Raw genomic sequence first — 26,396 nt, 5'->3', positions numbered from 1 at the left:
TGCTTAGCAAGCAAATTTTGTTGCCTTTCCCTTTGTAGGGGAAAAGATAACCAGAAGGAGAGTTGTCCTGATAGGGAATTGCGCCCTTTGAGTTTCCAGTTTTTCAGAAAAATGGAAGAAGGATCCTTAATGTGCCCACAGGCCAAGTGTTGACTGAGGATGGTAGAGGAAATCGAAGTCTTCTAACTCACTGGGGACCAGATAGCATGAAGCAGAGAGGTACATGTATGAGATTAATGCAGTATGAAGTGTCAAGATCAGGGTTAGCTAGGACATTTGGCCAGTCTGGCAAGGGATCACTAATAGCTGGGAGAGTAATTGAGTATGAGCCCCTTATCTGTGGGGTGTGTGGGTACCACCACCTTTAACCATAAAGCCCAGAGACCACAAAGAAGGTATACAGCCTCACCCAGTCCAGGAGAAGAATGCTGCTCTCTGCCCTTCCTACTTCCAGCTCCAACACCAGAGGAGATAGCCCAGGGAAGAGGTATGTGAGAGAAGATACCCTGTGCCACCAATCCAGTAAAGTTATAAGTCTACCATGATGGAGGGAGAAGGTGGGAAAAGAGCTTTGGATTAATATGACATTAAAGATTAAAAACAAATAGGACTGAATCTTAAAAACCAAAAATAATCTTTCATAACAGAAAGTATCTGAAATCTATGGAATGGGGCTGAGATACGGTTAAGAGAGCTGTCATCCTCACAGAAAGGTGGGTCAGCAGAAGTGGGTTAGTCACAGGAACAACTGAACTGTCTCATGGTTATTCCCAGTGAATTGTGGCTTCAATAAGCTGATTTTGTGTACAAGGTACAAGCAGAGAGCCACAGAGCCTTCTGGAGCCATGATACTGGAAAGCTGCAGTTCTCATTACTAGCTGAAGATTCCTCCTGCATACCAGAGTCAGATTCTTGTCTCAGGAAAAGGGCAGATGACACTGAGAGTCACTTGTGAATAATGGAAAGAACAAATGTTAAGTATGTGACTTACTCCTTGGCATCATCTACAGTCCACCAACCAGTCAATTATGACTCATGGTGACTCCATATGTGTCAGAGTAGTACTATGCTCTATAGGGTTTTCAATGACTGATTTTTGAGACGTGGATTGCCAAGCCTTTCTTCCAAGGCACCCGTGGGTGGACTTGAACCTCCAACCTTTCAGTTAGCAGTCAAGCACATTAACCATTTTCACCACACAGGGACTCCAATCTACAATCAGAGCTGTGCAGTTTAGCTCCTTGATTTATTCAGTTATGCAGTTTCATCTCATGTGATCGTCCTGTCTACCCAACAAGACTGTAAGCTCCATGAGAACACTTGTCATGTCTTCTATTTCGTTTATATACAGAACATATAGTCAGAACTAGTCAGTACTTCACAGCTCTAAGTCATTACCCATCCTAATTCTGCCTTCTGGAATTATTTCTGGCCCCCATCACCGCACCTTCTTTTCCTGCCCCTTCCCCTGTCTCCCAATCCTTTTTTCATTCAAAACGCAACTCTAGCATCACCTACTCCAGGAAGTCTTCCCGGACCCCATCTGGGTGGGGTGAAATTCCTGGTACCACTAGGATGCGAATTCATGAGGACAAGGATTTTTGTCCATTTAGTTGACTGCTTTTTCCAGCTCCTAAGAGCGCTCAGTAGAGTCTGTCTGTCTGCCTGGCAGAGAGTGTGATTTGTGAATCAAGTTTCCTTGTAGTCCCAAGAGCACATGAAGCACATCAGAAATGGAGGTCATCCCTGAATTTATGAAATTCAAAGAGAAGGAGCTTGATTGAAAACTCCATATTCTGAATCTAAAGAGACAGGACTGAAATCCTTGTTAGGACTCATGTTCCAAAGAAGCTCGAACAAGGATTACAGTTAAGTCTGGCATCTGAAATTAATTGCTGGCCCCCTTACTGGGGTAGGGGAGGAGGGGATGGGGTTTTTCCAGAAGCAAACAGCACACTGGTGATTCAAGTACAGACTGCAGTAGAGCACGAAATACACATACTCCCTCAGAAACATGGTGGCCCTGGGGGAGTCCCTGCTCCATCCCAACTATGCTTGGACATGTGAGTCCTATCCTGCCCTCTAGCCTGGCTACCTTACAGCAGCAGCCAGCCAGCACATCATGACAGGAGCCTCTGAGATTTGGTGAGGGGCTGGAGGAAGAGACACAGGGTCAAGGTAACAGCTGGACAGCCCTGGAAGAAACTTCACACCTTCTTGACTTTTCTCTTGTTCATAGTTTGCAGTCCTAGTCTAGAAGAATCTTTGGTTTTCTTTATTCGGCTTTCTGAGCTCAAAATATGCGTGTGGTGAGGTTGGGAGGAAAGAGAGCACCTCTTGAAATTTTTGTTTTTTTCTATTTCTTGAAATTCTAATTTTTTTCTATCTCTTGAAATTCTATTTTTTTTTTTCTATCTCTGAGTGCCTTTAGGCTTTGAATTTGTATTCCCCCAGCACTATTTTTTATGTGTGTTCAAATGTAAGCAGTTTAAAAAAATTTTTTTTTCTTTTTAAAATTCTGCCTGCAGTTTCATCTGCCCTGTCTAGCTGTGGTGGAATGAAGAGCCCTGGACTCTAAATCAGAGACAGGCTGAGGTCTCCTTGGGCCGGTCTTTTGCACTGAGCAGTTTTAATTCACTTCTCTGAGCCAGCTTCCACATCTGCAAAGTGAGCAGTTCAGATTAAGAAGAGCCTCAAGATTGGAAGGGACCTTAAGGTGGAACAGTCCAAGTCTCAATCATCTCTAACCCAAATGTTCATCGCCAATTGCTCTGGGTTGAAAGCTCTTTAGAAAACCCTATAGAACAGCACCGTGCGATGTAATGTAAAATCTCCTAGTAACCACATTAAAAAAGTGAAAAAGAACCCAGTGAAATTAATTTCCATAGTATATTTTAACTCAGTATCTCAAAAATGTTTTCATTTCAACATGTAATCAATGTAAAAATCATTAATGAGATATTTACATTCTTTTTGGTGCTAAATCTTTGGAATCTGGTGTGTATTTTACACATATGGCACATCTCCACTCAGACTAACCACATTGCACATGCTCAGTAGCGGCATGTGGCTGGTGGTCGCCCTATCGAACAGTGCAACTACAGAGAATTGCTGTCCTGGCCACAGAAGTGCCTCATTCCTGCTCTCAGAGACAAGTGCAGAAATGGCAGGACTCCCTCCTACTGCTATTCACAAGAAAAATAAAGCCAGGCGGGGTGGGACACATTGGTTCTGCAGATTCATTTCTTAATAAAATAATATTTTATTGCATGCACACTTGACTTCAGACCATTTCCCAGTGTGTGAGAGAAGTTATTATTCTAAATTTGCAGAGTTCCAGCAAAAGCTTTTTACCAGTTCCCTTGGCTCTCTTTGCAGAGATAGAAATGACCTGTATTCTCAGAATCAAGAGTTGTATTTCCCAACGTGCATTTCATGAACCACTTGGTTTGTGAAATGAGAAGAGGTATGAGGTTTCCATGGTTAAAAAGTGTGGGAACACTGATTATGAAAATCCAGCTGGCGTCTTTACTGCAGAAATACCAAGAGATGGCTCTAGTGCACAGGGCTTTTAAACCCAGTAAGCTCCTCTCTGTGAAAAGCATCTCAAGGGTCAAGAGTCACATGGCACACACTGAGGCAATGCTGCTTAGAGAATTTTCTTCCTGAGTCTTTCTTTCCTAGAGCACTCTTCTAATGTGGGCCCTAAATTCATTTCCAAAATTTCCTCAGCTTTCCTAGCTCTAAGGGCCTTGCTGCTGCTGTGTCCTTGGAAAAGCAAAACTAAAATAAACCTCAATAATGAGTTGCAGTAACAACTCTAATATTGGGAACATTAGTATCTGTTTTGAATCAGATCACTGTCTTTCCACAACAGGTTTTAATAGTTCTTTCATAGCTTCTAAATATGAGTGAATGTACATTTTATTTTTAAGTGGCAGTTCAGTTTAGAGCCATTTTGTTTTATTTCTTCAATGACCCTGTCAAGTAGAGGAAATATAGCAACTCTGATTTTCCATATGGTCAGAAATACAAGAAAAAGGAATTCTGCTTCTCTCAGCCGACATCGTTCTCATTCATAGCAAAGAAACCTTACATTCCCATTTAAGAGTAAAGGTTCTTTCTTTTTATTTCATAGCTCATCTTGGAGAAAGGCTCCAAAGCCATTTACAATTTATTAATTCATCCTTCTATAAAATCTCTTTATAATTAGACTTTCCTGTCATTTCACTCTCACTAAAAGATGACTCCAGGTACTTTAAATCAAATGATTTAGAAACAAAGCCATCTTAATTATAATCTGTATTTAGAGATGGGGTCGCCATGAGTTGGAATCAGCTTGATGGCAACTGGTTTAGAAATGGATCACAACTTAACACCTTTTTCTCCAAAATCTGGGTCATGTTAATAGAAATTGTGTTTTTCTCTTTAGAACATAAGAATGGCTTCTAACAGTCTGGTGCATATGTTAGAGGCGTATAAAAGATAATCATTTTGCTCTCATGCTAGCATATTGTATGCCAGGAGAGGCTTTAAACCACAGCCGTGTGGAGTAACAGTTGTGAACTTTACTGGCTTGCACATGTGAGACATCAGTAAAATGAATAAAATGTCAGTTAACTGAACTTGAGAGTTGGAAGTAGGAGAGAGGACTGCTAAGATTTTATTAAAGTTTGCATTTAGTAGAGTGGTTCCGCCCATTACATTTTCACAGAGTAGCTGGCTATACAAAAACCAAATCAGCTCTTTTCCAGAAGATTAGGTTTGGCTTAGCCATAACAATAATGATTGCCAGATAGTCAATGGCATTGCTCTGCGGTTGACCTGGGTTGGTGTGTAAATGACCAAAAAACCCAGGCAAGATCTAAAATTAATTGGACTCAGTCATTTTGGCCACACATTAATCCCATCAGTGATCTGCCTTGAATATGATTTTAAAAACCTGAAACAACCACAAAATCATCCCTGAAGGGCTCTCTCAGTTACTGCTTACAGTTCTGCACTGCTAACACCTGACCTTGGATGAGTGACTTAAATGTTCTTTACACCTGTTCTCTTTCTTTGTGGATTGGGCACATGCCCACAGGGTTGTTGTGAATATTAAACAGTGCATTTGAAACATCGCAGTACCTACTGTATTGTAAGCACTCAGTAGAGGCTAGTATTTAAAAAAAAAAGTATTTAAGTGTTTTTAATTCTTTTCTGAACTGGATCAGAGTGACAAATATAGGGCGAAAGAAGTGGACTTCTATATTTATTTTCTTACTCTATGGTGGATTTCTTTTGTTAAGGTAGTAGATAAGATTATGGAGACTTCGTGGACCAGTAGTTAAGAGCTCGGGTGCTAACCAAAGGGTCAGCAGTTCGAATCTACCAGCCACTCCTTGGAAACTCTATGAGGCAGTTCTACTTTTTTCTGCAGGGTTGGTATGAGTCAGAATTGACTTGACAGCAACGAGTTTGGTTTTGGTTTAGGTTTAAATAAGATTATATAGTGCTATGGGTTTTTTCTTTTTTTGAGTTTATGATTTCTATATTTTAAAAGCAATACCTTAAGATAAAACAGGAAAAAATAAAATAACCACCTATCATCAATTTATTTACTTTCTTTTCTAGTGATCCAACCCAATATTTCATGAGGCTCTAGGCAACAGAAAATTGGATAGTCCATAAAATTCTGATTAACTGGAACCCCCATATTGAGAAACAAGTTCCTTTATGTGGACTTTTACCTTGGTTCTTTGGAAAAACAGTTTGAGAGATTTTCCCCCTAAACCCTAAGGAGTCACCTTTACCCTAGTTTTCTACCCCAGAGAGTTTGTTACTTTTGTCCAAGTTGATTGACATTTCCTAGGTAAGCTGTAAACAACCTGTTTTTGATACTTTTTATCCCATCCTGAGCTGTTGCCTGCCCTGTGATTGGTATGCAGTTTGCAGGGATTGGTCAATAGACGACGCAAATGAGGTGAGTTGTAGTCCAGCTGCATGTACTATGCACATGCGTGGGTAAAACGGCCTGTGGGTAGGGAAGAAACATTTTGGGGGTTCTTGGACTCAAGAACCCAGTGTACTGTAATCCCAAAATTTATCAATAAAATCTGGAAGGGGCCTAAAGTTAAACTGGGGTATGGGGATGCAGCAGTTGATGGGATTAAGGTAAAAATGTTGGAGAGTGGAAGTATAGCTGACCTGCACCTCATAGGGATCAGCCTTGGGCTGATCTTGATTTGCATTATTCACCATGAAGTTAGACAGATTCTAACAATGCTGTTGTTACTACTAGTAGCATTTCGCAATTGGCAACAAGAATGGGATGTGTTGCAATGGTTCCTGACTCATGGAAACATGGGGTTTTGGAGGAGATAGGATGAGTGAGCATGGGATGAAAAACTTTTGATTCTTGGATGGTTATTTTGGTTTTGTTGTCTGTAATGGGTAAAAGGGAAGTTAAGAGATGTTATGCTACAGCAGTGGATAGGAAAGCTGCATCTGGAGTGCCTTGGGGTTAAATCCCAACAGGTTAGCAGGATGATTGACAGGAGGCCAGGGTCTTATGGTTCAAGCCAGCCAGAGCCCTAAGGCCATATGCTTACAAATGGTTAAGATAGTCAGAGGGTGGAAAACAGAAGATGAAAATGGAATGTTTTAAAATGTTATGTATTTATCTGAATGTACTATATTTGTCTGACTGAAGGAATGTTTTCCCTAGTCTGGTGTAAAAAAAACTTGCATGTATGATGGAAATAGATATTGGGTATTATGAAAAAACAGAAAATGTGTAACTCCACCCATCAGACAATACTTGAATGGATATGCTAAAAGAGGAAATAGTAAATGAGGCTTATGCCAAAAGCCTGTGAGTTCAGTAAATTTACATTTGAGAGACAATTATATTGGACTTTGGTTGAGAGTACCACAATGATTGAAGGCTTGATTGACCAAAGAGCTGCTTGGTGAATGTGATGGTTAAGATTATGTGTCACCTTGGCTGGGCCATGATTCTCAGTGTTTATATATTATCACTCCCATGATGGGATCTGCTGTGAGTAGGCAGCCAGTTGAAAGGAATTTTCCATGGCAGTGTGGGCTTCATCCACGTATGAGCAGACATTCTGGCTTTTTGCTTGCCCTGGATCCTGCAGCTGCCTCCTGTTCATCTGACCTGTGTTTCTTGGGACTTGAGCTATCAGCTTATTTGCCAATCTTGGGATTCATCGATCTTCACAGCCTGTGAGTAAGAGCCCTGCTGTCCAACCTGCCCATCTTGGGTTCACCAGCCCCTGAAGCTATGTGAATCGGGAGAAGCCTCTATTTTGATCCACGGACTTGGGACATTCCAGTCTCTACAATCACGGGAGCCATTTCCTTGATACAAATCTCTCTCTATGTATATTAATATGCTTTACTAGTTTTGCTTCGCTAGAGAACCCAGCCTAAGAATGTGAATGAACAGTAAAAGAATGCCTGTGTGGGGCACAGCACTATAGAATCTGAAGGGTGTGTTGAAATAGGGCATGTCAGTGCCCATCAGGAGAACCCCCTTCCAAGAGTGGAAGTTAATGGGAGCTGGTGAGTAGGTAGCTCAGTATGTCCACTTGAGGTGAACCTCCTGGGTCCATGAGATGAGTGGAAGTGGGGGACATGCAGCAATGAAGAGATGGGCTGTTTGGACATGTTCCTTTGCCACTTGTTGACCTAGCCCCAGATGGCTAGGGATGAGCAAGAGAGAGAAGGGGCTGGCTGGTCTGAAGTACAGGGAGGTGTGTGGACTCCCAATGCTATGGCTGGTATCCACTGACCTAGCTTGAATAGCTAGGGATGAGCTGACCCCAACTGGATGGGGATGAAGATGAGCTGACCCCAACTGAACAGGGATGTGGTGATCTGGCCCCAGATAAGGGGGGAAGAGAGGGAGACGTTTGACACTGTGAGTTGGTGTAGATTGCTACAATTTGATGGCTTTCTCTGGACTGGACTTTGTCTATGAATGCTGATGCTCAGAGTTCCAACCGGAACAGAAGGAGCATTCTTAGTTCCAGCCGGACTAAGGAGCATTCTTGTCTCCTCAGAGTACTGGTTTGATAGGGATGGGCAATTTAAACACTGGCTGTCCAAAATGGGGGGAGATAAAGTCATTAAATTACTAGCTTACACACTTTCATGAAGGGGCAAGGGAGGATCCCCAGTGAATAATTAAAACAAACAACAACAACAAACCCATTGCCATCAAGTCAATTCTGACTCATATTGCTATTTTTCCTGATGAGCCTGGGAAAGAGAGGGTGGGGGGAAATCCTGATACGAAGATCGTTGTAGTTGTAAATATTGATTGTTAACACGGCTAATTGTGATCGTAAAAAACTGTAATTATAGAAATTGTAACTGAAAGAGTGGCTGAGGGGAGTCACCGTTGGGCTGGAGTACAGTGGCCAAACCTAACATTTCTTGAGGGTTTTGCTATGCTGATACCTTGAGAGAGTCAGAGCAAGGGAATAATATTCTCTCATTTTATCAGAGGCCAGAAAGGGTGGAGCCAAGAGGAACTTTAGGGAGCCTGACCAGATCAGATGGACATGTGCAGCAGACCTGAGTAGTTGGTGCCTGAGTGACCTTGCCCTGAGAGTTTTTACCAATGGATGGACTAATTATTAATGAATAATTTGGACTGGTAAAATATATATGAAAGAACCTATGAAGAAAAGGCCAGAGGGTGGATTGTGGTGAAGTGAGTACCTTTATGTGGACTATGGTGAAATGAATTCCTTTATGTGGCCTTTACCTTGGTTCTTTGGAAAACAGCTTAAGAGATTTTTCCCCAAAGTCCTGAGGAGTTATCTTTGCCCTAGTTTTCTACCCCAGAGGATTTGTTACTTTTGCCCAGGTTGATAGACCTTTTCTGGGTAAGCTGTAAACAACTTGTTTTTTATACTTTCCTTCTGGTCCTGGGCTGCAGCCTGCCCTGTGATTGGTATGCACCTTGCAGGGATTGGTCAGTAGACTCTGCAAATGAGGCGAGCTGTAGCCCAATCATGCCTACTATGCAAATGAAGTGTCTGTGGCCTACCAAGAGGGGATTGGTCAGTTTGTAGCCCTGCTGGGAGGGGCTGTGTCTTGTCAATTTGGAATGTATACACACAGCTCCTTGTCAATTTCAAGGCACGGCCAGCCCCACAGGGGCTTAGCAGACAGAAAGAAGTAAGAAGAGAAGCAGGAGGAAGAAAGCAGAGAGAGGAGGCAGGGAACCTACTAAAAGAGCTGTAACACTGGTCAAGGGCTATAACACTGAGGATGGTGACAGGCCAGGAAGGGGCCCAGTGGCAGATCTGGCAGTAGCAGAGCTGATGGCGACAGGTGACAGGACAAAGAGGAGCCTATTTTCAAGGGGGCCAATTGGAGCTTGTCCTCAAGGGGCCAAGAGTAGCTGAGAAAGCTGTCCTGCACAGAAGAAGGGAGACTTTGTTGACATGCTTCCTGATCCTGATCCTAAGTTGAGTAGCCTGTGATCCTGATCCTGAGTTGTACCCTGTTACTTAATAAGCCACTGAACTGTATGTGTCTTAGTTATCTAATGGTGCCATAACAGAAGTACCACAAGTGGATGGCTTTAACAAAGAGAAATTTATTTTCTCACAGTAAAGTAGGCTAAGAGTCCAAATTCGGGTTGTCAGCTGCAGGGGAAGGCTTTTTCTCTGTCAGCCTTCTCATCAGTCTTCCCCTGGACTAGGAGCTTCTCTGCGCAAGAACCCCAGGTCTAAAAGACACGCACTGTTCCCAGTGCTTCTTTCTTTGTGGTATGATGTACCCCCGTCTCTCTGCCCCCTTCTATCTTTTATATCTCAAGAGATTGCCTCAGGATACAATCTAATCCTGTAAATTGAGTCCTGCCTCACTAACACAACTGCTGTCCATCCTACCTCATTAACATCATAGAGGCAGGATTTACAACATACAGAAAAATCACACAATACTGGGAATCATGGCCCAGCCCAATTGATACACATTTTTAGGGGGCATAATTCAGCCTATGACAGTATGGTCTGGGAGTTCTGTGTGGCCATTGCAGTGGATTATTGAACCCAGAAGAGATGTAGAGGGTGCCACGGAAGGGACAGATGGTGTCAGAAATGGTAAATGTTTGGAATGTGGAGGTATATCTGATCTCTACCTCATAGGGATCAGCCTTGGGCAGATCTTGATTTGCATTAGCCCTCATGAAGTTAGACAGTTTCTAATGATGCTATTATTACTACTAGTAGCATTTCCAATAGTATTTTTGTAAATCTCAATATGCCTGCTGAAGAGATCGTCACAAAGCTGAACCACGTGATTTAGCTTAAACTAAAAATCCTTGGCCAACTAGTACCCCGGGGCTCCATGTGTCTCTAATCAAATCCCCTGGGCCATTGACAACTGTATCTCACTACAGAAACTCTCTGTTAACTATAAATTGCACAGGAATGCTTTATTCCCCAAGATCAGTGAACATTCATCCAGCCCTCTGGAAGATGAAACCCAGGTACTGAGAAGGCAAGGAACTCACCCAAGCCCTCCTAACAAGTAAATGGCAGAGCTGGAACAAATCCCAGGCAGTTTGACCCCAGAACTCACATTCTTGACCACTGCACCTCTGTGGTCCAGGCATTAAATAGCTTAGAGTGTGGCATGTCCAGAGACCAGCAAGGAGCTCAGGGTACATGGAGGGAAGTGAGGTAAGTTGAGGACTGTTCCCGGAGGGCTTTGAATGTCATATTAAGTAAAAATTTAAAGCCAAATAATTAATTTATCCATTAACATATATTTATTGAGTGCTGAGTTTTAACTAATTGTTTGATATATGATGCTAAGCACTGGGTTTTTGTGGTTAGTTGCCATTGAGTTGTTAAGGAACATTTTGGCTTTAATGAGACATTCTCTAGAAACATTTAAACCATATATCTATTTCATTCGGATTTATTCTTCATCCATGGTGCTGTACTAGCTCTGCAGAATTGACTAACTTGGTCAGTTGCTTATCTCATTGGAATAATGAGCCATAAGCATTCTATAGCTCTTGGATACCTGATAGAAGAACCTGTGATACTGAAGTTGGCCAAGAGATGGTAGATATGATCAATCTTTAGAAGAAAAGGGTAAAAACAGTCTAAAATGTTGCTCTGGTACATTAAAGCACCATCAATACACTGGGTTTTTTTGAATGCCTAATTGGCAGTTCAAACCCACCTGCCGCTCCAAGGGAGAAAGATGTGACAGTCTGCATCCATAAAGATTACAGCCTTGGAAACCCCATGGGGCAGTTCTTTTCTGTCCTATAGGGTTACTATGAGTTGGAATCGACTTGATGGCAATGGGTTTGGTTTGGTTTAATATCTGTTTGTGATCAGTTGCTAACCTAAAGGTTGATGGTTCAAACCCAACCAGTGGCACTGCAGAAGAAAGGCCTGGTGATCTGCTTGTGTAAAGATCACAGCCAAGAAAATCCTATGAAGCTGAGTTCTACTGTGTAAACACATGGAATCACCATGAATTGAAATCGAGTCAGTGGCAATGGGTTTGGTTTTTGGTTTAATATGTTTAAGGTAGTTTGCAAGTCTTAGAGAAGGTGCTTAAGAAATATTTTTTGCATTAATGAATGGGGATAGAAACAGATGCTAAATGCCTGGTTTCAAGGAGATTGTAAGCTTTATAGGGAATCAAATCACTTCTAATGATAAGTACCAATATAAGGGAGCTTATTGCATTGACTTGACTCAGACACAAGTGTATTGACTAGCTTCAGCTTCTGGGATTAGCATAAAGTTGTGATGTTTGAAGAGTTCCTTCATCTGATGAATACTCTGCAATCTTCTTTGTTGGCCTATATACTCACTAGATTCTAATCTTAAAAAAAAAGAAAGAAATTCAGTAATTATTCTACAGCAAGTCTGTAGGATAAAATTTTGATTTAGAAAGCTTTTGAAATAAATGGTTATTCTGGATACTGTATCACATTTCCATAAAGTCAAAGTCTGTGAAAAGCCATGTCTGTACTTTAAAAATTACATTAACTTCATTCTTTAAAAGGAGCCCTGCTGTTTAATTAGTAGATAAGAACTGCTTTAGGTGAAGGGAAGGACAGTACTCAATACATGGAAGGTCAGCTAAACTGGACTGGACCAAAAGCAAAGAAGTTTCCGGGATAAACTGAATGTTTCAAAGGTCAGCGGAGCAAGGGCGGGGGTTTGGGGACCATGGTTTAAGGGGACTTCTAAGTCAATTGGCAAAATAATTCTATTATGAAAACATTCTGCATCCCACTTTGAAATGTGGCATCTGGGGTCTTAAATGCTAACAAGCGGCCATCTAAGATGCATCAATTGGTCTCAACCCACCTGGATCAAAGGAGAATGAAGAACAGCAAGGCCACACGACAACTAAGAGCCCAAGAGACAGAAAGGGCCACATGAACCAGAGACCTACATCATCCTGAGACCAGAAGAACTGGTTGGTGCCCGGCCACAATCGATGACTGCCCTGACAGGGAGCACAACAGAGAACCCCTGAGGGAGCAGGAGATCAGTGGGATGCAGACCCCAAATTCTCACAAAAAGACCATACTTAATGGTCTTTTTTTTTTTTTTTAATGGTCTGACTGAGACTAGAGGAATCCCGGCGGTCATGGTCCCCAAACCTTCTGTTGGCCCAGGACAGGAACCATTCCCGAAGACAACTCATCAGACGTGAAAGGGACTGGACGGTGGGTAGGAGAGAGATGCTGATGAAGAGTGAGCTAATTATATCAGGTGGACACTTGAGACTGTGTTGGCATCTCCTGTCTGGAGGGGGGATGGGAGGATAGAGAGAGTTGGAAGCTGGCAAAATTGTGACGAAAGGAGAGACTGAAGGGCTGACTCATTAGGGGGAGAGCAAGTGGGAGTACGGAGTAAGGTGTATATAAACTTATATGTGACAGTCTGACTTGATTTGTAAACGTTCACTTGAAGCTCAATAAAAGTTAATAAAAAAAAAAAAAAAAGGAGCCCTGGTAGCAAATGGTTAAAGCACTTGGCTACTTACTGAAAAGTGGGCAGTTCGAACTCACCAGCCACTCCGAGGGAGAAAGACGTGGCAGTCTGCTTCTATAAAGATTACAACCTTGGAAACCCTATGGGGCAGTTGTACTCTGTCCTATAAGGTTGCTATGACTAGGAATCTACTAAATGGCAGTGGGTTTTTTTTTTTTTTTAATTCTTCAAAACTGTGATACTTAAACCATGACACATAAAGTTCAGTAGAAGCAACTTTCTGTGCACTGTCATTTTAATGAATTGATTTAAAAAAAAAAAAGTCTGGAGAGAGAGAGAAGTGTGTGTGTGTCCCAAACTCTTTTAATAGAACATACGGTAATGTGAGTCCCTGGGTGGCGCAAAGAGTTAAGCAGTCAACTACTAGCCAAAAGGTTGGCTCTTGGAATCCGTCCTGACAATCTGCTTCCGAAAGGTCACAGCCTTGAAAGCTCTATGATGCAGGTGTACTCTGCACACACGGGGTCTCCATAAGCCCGAATCAACTAGATGACAAACAACAACAACAATGACAGTGTAGCTTAGGTATGTGTAATGCTGGTCAGTTAGGCGTGTTGCATGTCATGTTTCCCTAGAGTACTAGTACCTCGGTATGCCTGTCCTGTTTTCTGGATTCTCAAGCTGCTGTAATTTTTCTCAAGAAGATACATCTGATTGTTCATAAAAGGCTCCTTTAGAAAGGAGCTACTGATATGGAGTAGTCATTCCTTGAAATAAAGCAAAATAATTGGTAATTATGAAAATTAGACTTGGGTATCTGAAGATCGAAAGTTAACCTTGAATGTATTCAGACTCAATGGAAAGGAGTTCATGTAGGTGATGATTACATTCATATTAGCACCCGATTTTTTTAAATGGTTGGATTTACTAATATGTAAACTGAAGGAATAATTTTTTACTAGGAGAATGTGTATCTTGAAGATGTTGAAGATTATCACACTGAATTTCTTGAGCTTAAAAATTTATTGCAGGGAGAGAGCAAAAAACTACACCTCTGCCCCCTCTTTTGTGTGCTAAGAAATGAGTGATATAAAAATAAGAGAAATGAATGAATATTAGAGATCACAGAAACAGAGCCCCTACTGGGTCCTCATGGTGATCAGCTGTAAAGAGAGCGTTGGCAAATCAAATATTATTCTTTACACTTCCTCAGTTTATCTAAGCCTTATCATCATTCCTTCATCCTCACCACGCTCTTGTCTTCTATTGTCCACCAGTATAAAAAATAATACATTGTGCAAATTTTCTTTTTATCTTGCTTATTTTGTTCTTATTTCTCCCACTTCAAGAATCTTCCGATAAGGTGTACTTCACTATCAGAGTTTCCGAGTTGGATGGAACCCTAACACTACTCAAACTTCTTAAATTTGCACTCAGCTATTATACTTGCTTATTTGCATCCTCAGCATGATGTTGCTTTTTGGACAACGCTGTCTACTGCCTTGACCAACTCCCTAATTTAGAGCCCAGATAAAGCTCTCGCATGTCTTGGGTACCGTTCTCACACAGTCGTATTTATAGTTCTAAGCACTGAATCATTCTCCCGTACAACGGGAAGTGTCTTGTTTTCTGAAGCTCTGTGTGGCTTTCTCAAAATTAATTGAAAACACAAGGAAATTTAAGTGTTGTGCTTTACACAGAGAAATCATGTGACTGACTCACCGTCAATAGATAATGTGTGTTGAGTAGAGCTGCTGGGGTGGGGCAGAGGGAGGGGATTTTTCATCTGCAGTAATCAGCTCATTCTCTCCTGCCTGAGTCTTTTATTTAGTATTCCAGTCTTAGACTACAGAATGCCATTTCTCTGGGTGTAACTGAAGAAAAAGAAAAAAAAACAGTTGCCACAGAGTCAGTTCCAACTCATGGCAACCCCATGTGTTGCAGAGTAGAACTACGCTGCATAGTATTTCATGGCTACGACCTTTCGGAAGCAGATGGAGGCGCTTTTGGGTAGGTTTGAACCACCAACCTTTCAGCTGAGGGCCTAGCACTTAACTTTGCACCACTCAGGGACTTCTGCCGGACCCAAATGAGATTGGCCTCATTAGCACTGTGTGCTAACTGGCATGATCCCCCTGGTGAGTTGTATCCAAACCATCTACCTTTGGCCACACAGATGAATGCGCACTCTACCTTAAGGTCACCTGAAAAGCAGAAGAGCAAAGCTTTTGTCCACAGTACTACCAGTGACTTATGGTACCTTAGCAAATTCTTCATTTTCCATGTTTTCTCCCCATCAAAAACTGCCCTCATAGTGTTTTCATTGGTGGAGAGTGGCTAGTAACTGGTTTTTCTGCTTGTAAGAGTAAAATACTACATGTTTCTAGATTATTATTAAATGTCTAACTTAAAAAGGAAAAGCTGCCTGGAAGTTAATGTGTATAGGGAAGTAACACTGAGCTTTAGATATTTCCTAAGTCTGTCCGTGTCAGAATTTGCCTGTGAGCTCTCTGGAACTCAGACTGCACATTCTTACAGTTAACATTCTGTGTCTCTCTTGCTCGTGTCTTCCAGATAGAATTCCTTTTGTTTCCTGTCCAACTCTTATGAAGCCTTCAAGATCTAGCTAATGTATTGCCTATTCTGTGTGTTTTTTTTTTTTCTTATTCTTCCAAGAAAGCTTAGTCTCCCCCTATTCTGTCCATTCATGTCCACTCGAAATTGCAATGAAATGTTTATATGTGAGTCTTTCGTCTTCACCTAACAGCTTCTCCAGGTTACTCATCTTTTTAAGACCCATAGAGGGCCTTTAGTATATTATTTCAAAGTATGAATAATTTGAGGATCATTAAATGAGAGAGCCCCTATTTCAAAACTATTCCTTTTACCTGGACACTGTAGTTGCCCAGCATTCCCATCATTAGAATCATTCCATAAAAGTTTTGTTTCTAGAAAGCTTTCCATACCATGTGTTATGGGTTGAATTATGTCCCCCAGAATATGTGTCAACTTGGTTAGGCCATGATTCTCAGTATTGTGTGGTTGTCCTCCATTTTGTCATTGTAATTTTGTGTTAAAGAGAATTAGGGTAGGATTATAACACCCTTACTAAAGTCACATTCCTGATCCAGTGTAAAGGGAGTTTTCCTGGAGTGTGACCTGAACCACCTTTTATCTTACAAGAGATGAAAAGGAAGCAAGTAGAGAGTGGGGACCTCATACCAACAAGAAAGAAGCACCAGGAGCAGAGCGAGTCCTTTGGACCCAGGGTTCCTGCTTGAAGAAGCTCCTAGTCCAGGGGAAGATTGATGACAAAGAGCTTCCTCCAGAGCCGACAGAGAGAGAAAGCCATCCCCTGGAGCTGACGCCCTGAATTTGGACTTCTAGCCTACTAGACTGAGAAAATAAATTTATCTTTGTTAAACCCATTCACTTGTGGCATTTCTATTATAGAAGCACTAGATGACTAAGATACCATGTGAGCGCTTCACCTGGGTGAACTAATACATTTAGCTATCTGTTAACAAATTAGACAAGAATTCATTGTCAGAGGAGAATAATGATATGAAGGTTTGGAACAAAGACAGTAAAGTTTTGATGGGAATATAGACAAAGTCTATACTGCTTGGAAGAGTTAGAGGGTTGGGTAAGGAAGGAAAGAGAGGTGCTTGTTGAGGGTGGGGGGATACAACATAAAGGTATATTGTACTCTTAAAAGTAGAAATAGGGATGTAAAAAAGAATGTGAGAAACTTGAATGCATCTTTTGCCTAAATTACAGTTTTGCCTATGACTCATCCTGGCTGGACTAAAAAACAGTGCTAAACATGGAGGTGGTTCTGACATTGGAATAAGCCAGCCTCACAAATCAGTGTCATGTGAGTGCTGACAGATATGTGTACGTGGATTTCATTTTTTTCTCCATGATTCAGATCTTGGGTAGACGTCAACAGTCTAGGCTCCCAGTACTTTTGTGTCATGTGGCAGCCATGTTATTTCCAAGCAGACTCCATCAAAAAATGTGAGGAAGGTAGTCAATACCCAGAGCTGTCTTCACCTGGTCCCATTTAAGGAATGATTCATGTCATTAAGAGTCTGAACTGGTACCTTCCACTAATGTGGCAATAAAATGCAGAAAACAGAGTTGCAGTTCCACAGTTGTCTGAGTTGGGAAAGAGAAGCCTTATCCTCTTGAAACATTTTGATGATTCCGTAGAGTTGGTCGCTGGGCTGACATCCTGTTTTCGAGTTTTAATGCCTTAACCCTTTCACTAACCAATTACTTTATGTTTTGAATTTTTTTTTGATACCGTGTGTTTTCATTAATGGAAGCATCCCGAATCATTAAGACTGTCTGAATTTTTGGTAGGTAGCATGGATTCTTTTTTTTCTTGCCCCCTCCCACAAGTATATCCTAAGTGTTCAGGGGTACAAATGAAGTACCACTAATAATACCCCAGAGTTCCCATCAGGGTCTATTCATACATACGTGTAACAAATAAAAATTTTCAAAATTTCTATTTTTCCTACCAAAAATTCAGACACCTCATACAATACCCTGTAAAAGCGGTAATTTGCAGCACATGCCCATTTCTTCAGTTTCAAATGGTCATTAAAGGCCTCTGCTTTGCGGCAGCATGCACCGTCAGTGGTAGAGCAGCTTACCAGTAAACCTTCAGAGGCAGAGAAAATACTTGGTCCCTAAAGGTACCCTTGAGTGCAAAGTGGCAGGAGAAGGGAGTTACTATTATTTCTCCATAATTTCAGTTGATGCATCACAAATCTTTAAAGTTAAACTTCATATCCTAAATGAAAAAGAAAAAAAAATTCAGTGAAAACATTGGTTGGGTTAGCTGATAATCTAGAGGTGGTAATTATGCAGAAATTCTTAACATGCCAGACAACTGCCAATTAAAAGGTCGATACAGAAAAGGGAAAGAGATTTCCTTTGGACTTTAAATTTCCTACAGGTACCAAAAAAAATGGGAACCCTGGTGGCATAGCGATTAAAAGCTATGGCTGCTAACCAAAAGGTCGGGAGTTCAAATCTACCAGGTGCTTGTTGGAAACCCTTTGGGGCAGTTCTCCTCTGTCCTTTAGGGTCACTATGAGTCGGAATTAACTCAATGGCAACGGGTTTGGATTTTTACCCCCCTCCCCCCCCAAAAAAAAACTAAAAACCAAACCTACTGCTGTTGAGTCAAGTTGATAGGACCGAGTAGAGCTGCCCCATAGGGTTTCCAAGGCTGTAATCTTTATGAAAACTGACTGCCACATCTTTTCTCCTAAGGAGCGGCTGATGAGTTTGAACCGCTGACCTTTTGGTTAGCACCCAAGCATTTAACCACTGTACCACCAGAGCTCCTACATGCACAGTAAAGGCAAAGTGTGTGTTCACAAGATAGTGGATTTGTTATTTGTACATGTTTTTCTTCAAATAAAGACCAGAGAAAGACAGGCTGATCTCTTACTTACTCTTTTGATTCCATCCCTCCACCAAAGTACAGTCCTTTCCCAATACATATAAATTATCTGTGTTTTTTTTCATGAGCTATTAAAAAGGCCATGTTTAATACCCACTTACTGATATTAACCCTCAACACTGCAGATACTTGCCTGGGGAGAAAGAAAGTACTGCAGAGCAAAATCTAACATCATAAGCTGCCATCTCCTTGGCCTCCTACAGCTGTGTCTATCTTGTAGCTATTTTAAGTTGCCTTAAATGTATCGAATTTAAAACTCCTTGTTATAGATTTAGAATAGAGGCTTATGTAAAGACAAACTAAGCATTCTTTTTAAGTGTACAAATAACATGTTTTTATACAACTACTGATTTTTAAAAAATTCCTTGCATTTTTATTAGGTACAGTGTTATTTACTGAAATTAGAACATATCAATCACTGCAAGCACTTCACCCAGCACATGTCTGTCCCAAGCTGGTTGCCTGGGCATTACCAGAACAACCTGTTTATAGAAAGAACAGCTGAGTTTATTGCTTACAATAGGGAAGAGGCTGCCTCACAGAGCATCAGTAGTGTCTAGGAGAGGGGAAGGCGAAGTCAGAATTTATTGAGAATTTTGAGTTTGAAATAAGGAGAGTCTTTCAAAGTGGGGGGGGCGGGGGAGGCTTTATTAGTATTGTTGGGTAAGGATCACAAAGAGCCCTGGTGGCACAGTGACTGAGCACTTGGCTGCAAACTGAAAGGTCAGCAGTTAGAACCCACCAGCTCCAGGGGAGAAAGATGTGGCAGTCTAGTTCCATAAAGATTTACAGCCTTGGAAACCCTACGGAACAGTTCTACTCTGTCCGGTAAGGTCTCAATGAGTTGGAATCGACTGGACGGGAACTGGTAAGGATCACAATTCAACAGTCCAAGATGGGTGGAAACAGCAAGGCAATGATTTGGAGGCTACAGATTCAAATCATTTCAAAGCAGTAAACTGTGGATATTCTCCATTGAAGAGTTGATCCAACTTCCTATAATCAACAACCCAACCTAGGCACAAGATCCTAGGAAAATAAAATCATGCTAATAAAGTCAGTAATAGAGCAAAGTCATTTTAATGTAGATGGTAAGCGGCGGGGGGGGGGTCAATTCTCAGTCTCCAGGCTGACTGTGGGGGTAGATGATCTCGGTTCTCAAATCTACTCAGGTTACTTAATTTTGTAATAAGTGAACTGAAGCATTTGGGTTTTTATTTGCAGTTTCTTATTTTTGTAGCAACTTGGCGTAAACAACTTTTTTACATTTAGCATTGCTTTGCAATCATTTATCAGTTTATTAACACATTCCTTATGTTTGGAGGGAAAATTAAAACAAGAAAACTTCCCAAACAAATGTCCACCAACAGTCACCACCAGAGCCCTGCAACAAATGCTGCAAACCCAGAAGGAACAGCAGAGGGAGACTGAACTCTGATTATTTAAAACAGCAACCCATCATTTTTGGGGAATACCTTGTTTCAGTCCTTTCTTCTCCCTGGGTAGTGCAAACGGTTAACAGGATCTCTGCTTACTGCTAACTGAGAGGCTGGGGATGGAGTCCAGCCAGAGGTGCCTCAAAAGAAAGGCCTGGCAATCTACTTCCAGAAAAATCAGTCATTGAAAACCCTACTTTGACACACATGGTGTCTCCAAAAGTCAGAATTCAGTCCACAGCAACTGTTTAGTCTTTTCTTAAGAGGCGGCTGAAGAAGGAATCATGGGTGCTGGGTCCTTCCCAAGAGATAAAAATCCTTTAAAGAGGCAGGAAATTGCCATCTTTTTAAAAAAGTTCAAGCTCTATCTTCACACCACTTGTCTCTTTCCCTTTAAGTTGCAAGCAGGGAAATTGTACAGGACCATTGCAAGCTCCATTTCAGATTCTCTCTTAACCCAGTTCCCGAGTAGGGCATCAATTCCATTAGATGCCTTGTACTTCCGTTTTCTCTCCCGGACACACGTTGGTAGTCACAGTTTCAGAAGCACAGGAGGGTGCATTGGGGCAATGAGGCATCCTTAGCAGCGAAGAGAAGAGGCAGTCTAGGGTGCAAGCACTGAGGATGCTTAACATTTGAAAGAAGTGTGAACACTGTATTTACATTTAAATTAAAATGGCAACTTCATATAGGTTTTGTTTCTGAAAGGTGTGTGTGTGGCACATCTGCTGAGGTCTGTTGTTTATTCATGCTGTAAATCCTTTGAAATGTGTTAAAACGCTTCCCACTCATTATAAAGCGCCTGCCACCCCTGGATTACGACTTTGATGTCACCAATCCTGCTTCAAAGGGTTCTTTCTGGGCTATTAATCACAGTTTAGCCTCTGAAGATATCGCCAGAGAAAACATTTGGACATCTTTGTGCTAGACTTGCTAAAACTTTGAAATCTTGAGTGTCTTGCATATGCACAATTTTACAGCATTTCCTTTCAGTGACAACTTTTTAAGTTTGCTACAGAATCAAATGGTATTGTAGGTAAAAATGCAAACAAATCTCTTCACGCATTGGTTTGAGGAGCAGGGAATCTGAGAGGCTGTGGAGGGTGGGTGGTGGGGAAGGGAGAAGAGTCTGAGTTCAGGCCACTTAGGTCCTTCAAAGGTAAAAAAGAAATCCAGAGTTCAAAAGGGGGGTGTCTTATCTTTTTTTTTTTTTTTCTTTCATCGTTCATTAGATTAACTGCTTGGATTAACCGGTGCTCGCAGTAGCAGATTGGTGAGGGTCCCTGGTCTTATCTTGCCTACTGCTCTCTGCTTTGAGTCTTGCATATTCAGAGCAAGTAATAATAAGTACTCGCTAACATGCATTGGGCACTTACCAGGACCAGCCCTGTGCTAACAGTGCTTTCTGTGAATTATCTCCTTGAATCCTCAAGACAACAGATGAGAAAAGAATTAACTTGTTCAAGGTCACACTCCTCCACTCTCACCCCCTGCAAGCAGCAAAGCTCCACTGGGCCCCCAAGAGTCAGCACTCCCTCTTTTGCTGGTGCACTGGGGGTGGCCCGGTTCCTCCCTTCAGAACAAAGGATCTTTACTGCCTGACCTGCTTATAGGCTTTAACCCCTTGCAGTGGTGTCCTCCATTGTCCACCTTCTGTCTCAGAAAACTCCTTTCAGCATCTTTTTTCTTGCATATTGAGCTTTTCAATGACCTGCAGTCCTCTAGTTGGAGACTTCTTTTGTTGTTTCTTTTTTGATTATGAAACCAATAAAAATTCAATCTATATTTGTATTATAATTTGTTTATAATTTATATTATTGAACCTTTCAAATTCAGATTTTCCCCAATTTTCCAAATTCAGAACATATCATTTGGAAATTTGGAAAAATGAGAACACAAAGGGGAAAATCGTTCATTATCCTATTTCTTAACTTTTCCTTCAATTTAAATTCTTTGTTCTTATGCAGGTAACTTGGCCCAAACAAGAGCCAGGATAACAGCTGCTTCAAGGTCTTTGCCTCCACATTTCAGTGCTGGGCGAGCCAAGGTGAGTAGCAGGTTTGCATTCAAAATGATGTAGGCCAGGGGGGTGCTACTGCCCCTGGGATAATACTAGGATGGGCAACATTAGTTTACTTCACCCGGTCCACTATTGGGCAGTCTGATAAAAGACATCCAAGGCAATTATGTTAGAAATTTGAAACATTATCATGGAATCCTTACAGTCCTGCTCCTCAGAAGCACCACTTAAGATACAGAACACTAATACTTGAAAATAAAGTCCATTTAGGAAGAAACAGAGCATTTTTTCTTGAGACCATTGCCAACCTAAAAAAAAGTTGCCATCAAGTTGATTTCCACTCATGGCGACCCACATGTGTATCAGAATAGAACTGTGCTCCATAAGGTTTTCTGTGGTTAATTTTTTTCCAGAAGTAGATCACTAGGTCTTTCTTCTGAGGTTCCTCTGGGTGGACTCAAACCTCTAACCTTTTGGTTAGCAGTTGAGCTGTGTTAACCCTTGGTATCACCCAGGGACTCTACCAACCAACTTACAGGGAAGGATATCAGTGACTAAAGGGAGCTGGCAGGGAAGACAGAAACCAAAATGTCTTCCTCTTACTGTGCTTTGCCCTCTGAAAAATGAGTTATATCTTTGTCTATGGAATGGGGATATAAGAAGAGTTAATAAAAATCCAGTTGTAAAATACTGTTAACTGTTCCACCCTTCCAGCTAATGTTTACCAAGGGTCTCAAGGACTGGCTGGTTAATGTTCACTGTAAATACTAACACCAAAGAACAACTATCTTGAAGGTAATGGAGTAGTAAAATAATCCGGTCACATCTCTAAATTTTCATATGTTTTTAAACATTGCATATTAGACAGTTTATTTCATAAAGAACAAACAAGTTGACCATATATAACAGTGTTGAATATTATCCCAACTTGATACATACATGCGTATCTATACTTATTTCCCCTTAGTGTAGAAGACTTACCTGCACATAGTAAGCGCTCAAATTATTTTTGTTAACTATAATTTTATACTCAGGCTGCTATTAGAATTCATACTACTTTTCAACCTTATCACTTTGTGGCAAGATATTAGGCATATTTAACAAGGGGTATGTGGGCCCCTAGAAGAGATTTATATAGGAATATCAGTGGTTCTTCTGAAAATCAGCCAATAAAAACCCTATGGATGGAACAGTCTGAACTGCAATTGATTATGGGGTTGGTGCAGGGCCAGGCAGCATTTCATTTCATTGTGCATGGGATCACCATGAGTCAGGAGCCTAACAACAACAACAACAATCAGTGGTTCTGGGAATCTCTTGATACTTATGTAAAATTTTGTTTGTGTTGAATATTATGTGTTTGTCGGAGTCACTGGCTTCCACCAGATTCTAAAATGGGTCATGACACAAAAAGGTTAATGACCACTATGCAGTTTTCCCTGTCAGCCATATTGCTTTCCTTTCCTCAATTAGATTTTTTGACTACTGAACCCTGCCAGCACCTGTTCATCTGCTTTCCACACCTAAAACATCAGCACAGTGTTACCTACCTCCCTGCCCTGTTCAGGCCCTGCCCATGTGACAAGTGTACCCTCAGTATGTGGCATATATCTATGTCATTATAATAATAATGATACAGATAAGATGAAAATGTCTAGAGATTTGTTTTCACTTGGACAGGAAATGAGTTGAAAGTTCTAATTTAGGCATCTGAAAGTATGAAGGATAACAACAGTAATAAAAAATCACCATCAAGTAATGCAGATGAAAAGATGCTCCATGTCTTTTGTCAGTAGAGAAATGAAAATCAAAGCCATAATGACATACCACTTCACACACACACACCCACCCACCAACACACATGCACGCACACACACACTATGACAGCTATTATCAGAAAAAGATGGAAAAACAAGTTGATGAGGATGTGGCAAAATCGAAACCCTCATGCATTGCTGATAGTTCAGTCACTGTGGAAAACAATTTGGTAGTTGCTCAAAAAAAGTTAAACATAGAATTACCACAGTTAAACATAGCAGTTCCACTCCTGGGTATATAGCCAAAGGAATTGAAAGCAGGGACTCAAGCAGATACTTGTATACCGATGTTCATTGCAGTATTATTCATAATAGCCAAAAGGTGGAAACAACCCAAGTATCTATCATGAGATGAATGGATGAACAAAATGTGGTGTATCCATACAATGGAATATTATTCAGCTATAAAGACAGATGAAGCTCTTACATATACTACAATGCTGGATGAGCTTTGGAAACATTTTGTAACCGGGTAGAAACGCCAGGTTCTTACTCAGCATAACTGGCATTGGCCAATAAACGAGAGAGAGGTGAGAGAACAAGAAAGGCACCTTCATTTCGTTGTATAAGAAAGTGAAGCAGTCGAGGCTGTTGCTGCCAAGACTGCTCACCAAAGGTGGGCAGGCAGGTTACTTTTACAAGGGTTTACAAGTAGGGAGTTGGTACAAGTTAGGTTAGCAGCATTCTTAATCATACTACACAGGCACAATGAGGTTTTCATATAACCTCCAAGCAAAAGCAGGATTCAGATGCAAAGGTGGGCGGGGGGCGGGTGGGGGTGGGGGGAAGCCCAGCAAAGAAAATGATGTTGCAGTACAACACTGTAGGGGAGGAAGCCAGGTAAAGAATACAGCGCTGTGGGGGCTCCGTCTCAGTTTTGCTGAGTGAAATAACCCAGACAGAAAAAAGAAAAATAGGATTCCATTTAAATGAAATAACTAGAATAGGCAAATGTGTAGATAGAAAGTAGATTAGTGGTTACTATGGGCTGAGGAGAGGGGGTGACTGTTTATTGGGTGCAGAGTTTATTTTTGGGGTGATAAAGAGTTTTGGAAACAAATAGTGGTGATGGTTTTACAACATAATGAATATGATTAATGCCACCAAACTGTACATTTGTAAATAGTTAAAGTGGCAGATTTTATGTTGTGTGTATTTTACCATACACGCGCACACACAGACACACATGCACACAATTTCCATCAAGTCCTCTTTGTCTTGCCTAAGATAAAATACCGGAGGAAGTTCTGCATTAAGCTGGCCTCCAGCACTTTGAGCGTCACTGCACAAGGGCTGGTTTTCTTGCTCTTGCTTTATGTTCAGTGCTATAGAGGCTTTTGAGAGGAGTAATGCTATAGGGTTTTTCTTTCCCTGAAGGGTGGAAAGCAGTAAAAATTCTTGGCAAAAGGGCTTGTCAGGAAGCTAATAAGTATAAGCACTTCTTTGGTTTCAAGATGCAAATAATGAGCATTCACTGAAACCAGGAGAAAATTCTTCAGTTTTTCATTTATTCCTGAAACCTAGATGGTTTATGGGACTTTTGAGTCAACGTCTTTATCCTAGAGTAAATTTAGTTGACAGATGAGGCAAATCCTTTTAATAAGTCCACACTTTAAGACTGATTTTATATGATATCAAACCACATAGACAGTATATAATGTATAAGAAGTAAGGTTTTAGAATCAGACAGAATGACTTCAAATCTAGGTGTTGCCATTTACTAACTGTAAGACTCTGGGAAATATACCTACAATCTCTGTACTCTAATGTCTTCATTTGTAAAATATGAATAATAGCTGTACCTTCCTTATAGGGTTGTTTGAGGATCCAATGACATAAGGTAGGCAAAGTACAGTGCTTTCACACAGAAGATACTCAGCAAATGTTTTATTCCTAAGTTTTGGTATCCATCTAAAATTTCATATATGGACTCCATATGTACATGGACTCCAAATAAGCTTGCTCATTTCGTGTGGGCTTGGGGGTCTGTAACACAATTTGTAAAGCTTACTGCATGATAGGGTTGATTACCAGCAAGTGTGGTATGCACCAGCTTACAGTAAGCATGGTACATGTGGGCTTAGTTGTATTTACTTACTAATCATGAAATTGTACACTACAGATAGTTAAGTAAGTACAATTAAGCCTGCGCATGTCTTGCTTATTGGGTAATCTGTCTCTGCAGCATGACTATGAGGGTTCACCAGCATCCCTCACAAGGAACCCAGCAGGACATTTGTCATGTAGGCAGTGACAAAAACCTAAATGCACAGAGAAACACCAAAAATTAATGTAATAGAATGTATTTATTGTGAGAAGATATGATTCGATTCAAGCAGCGTCAACCCAAACTTATCGGGAAGGTTGTCCAAAGAGAGGGACAGTGAAAGCAGATTATATACGTCATTATTATGTTAATTTCTCAGTAATTGAAATCAAAACATGTGCAGGGTTCCAGAAGGTGGGAGAAACAGAGTCACTAAGGACATGGTTCCTATATATTTTCCAGTCAGACCCTGGGGTCCCTGCTCCTTGAAACTGGCACACATAGATAATTCTCCAAAAGAGCCCAATGCCTAAAGCAAAATGAGCTGCCTACCAGACTATTGTTTCACTTGAAGGTGACTTTAGGAAAACAGT

General features: G+C 41.1%; 1 protein-coding gene across 1 annotated transcript in view; it reads left to right on the top strand.

Moving 5' to 3' along the window:
- Positions 1-26,396, top strand: part of MYO3B (myosin IIIB) — a 557,666-nt gene that overhangs the window by 274,531 nt on the left and 256,739 nt on the right. Inside the window, 1 exon segment of the mRNA XM_010602840.3 lies at positions 21,887-21,966. Coding sequence (XP_010601142.3) covers positions 21,887-21,966 — 80 coding nt within the window.

Source organism: Loxodonta africana, chromosome 6, assembly GCF_030014295.1.
Source record: "Loxodonta africana isolate mLoxAfr1 chromosome 6, mLoxAfr1.hap2, whole genome shotgun sequence".
In the NCBI taxonomy this organism is placed as follows: Eukaryota; Metazoa; Chordata; class Mammalia; order Proboscidea; family Elephantidae; genus Loxodonta; species Loxodonta africana.
Note: the sequence above shows the minus strand (reverse complement) of the source record. Positions and strands in the feature narration are given on the sequence as shown.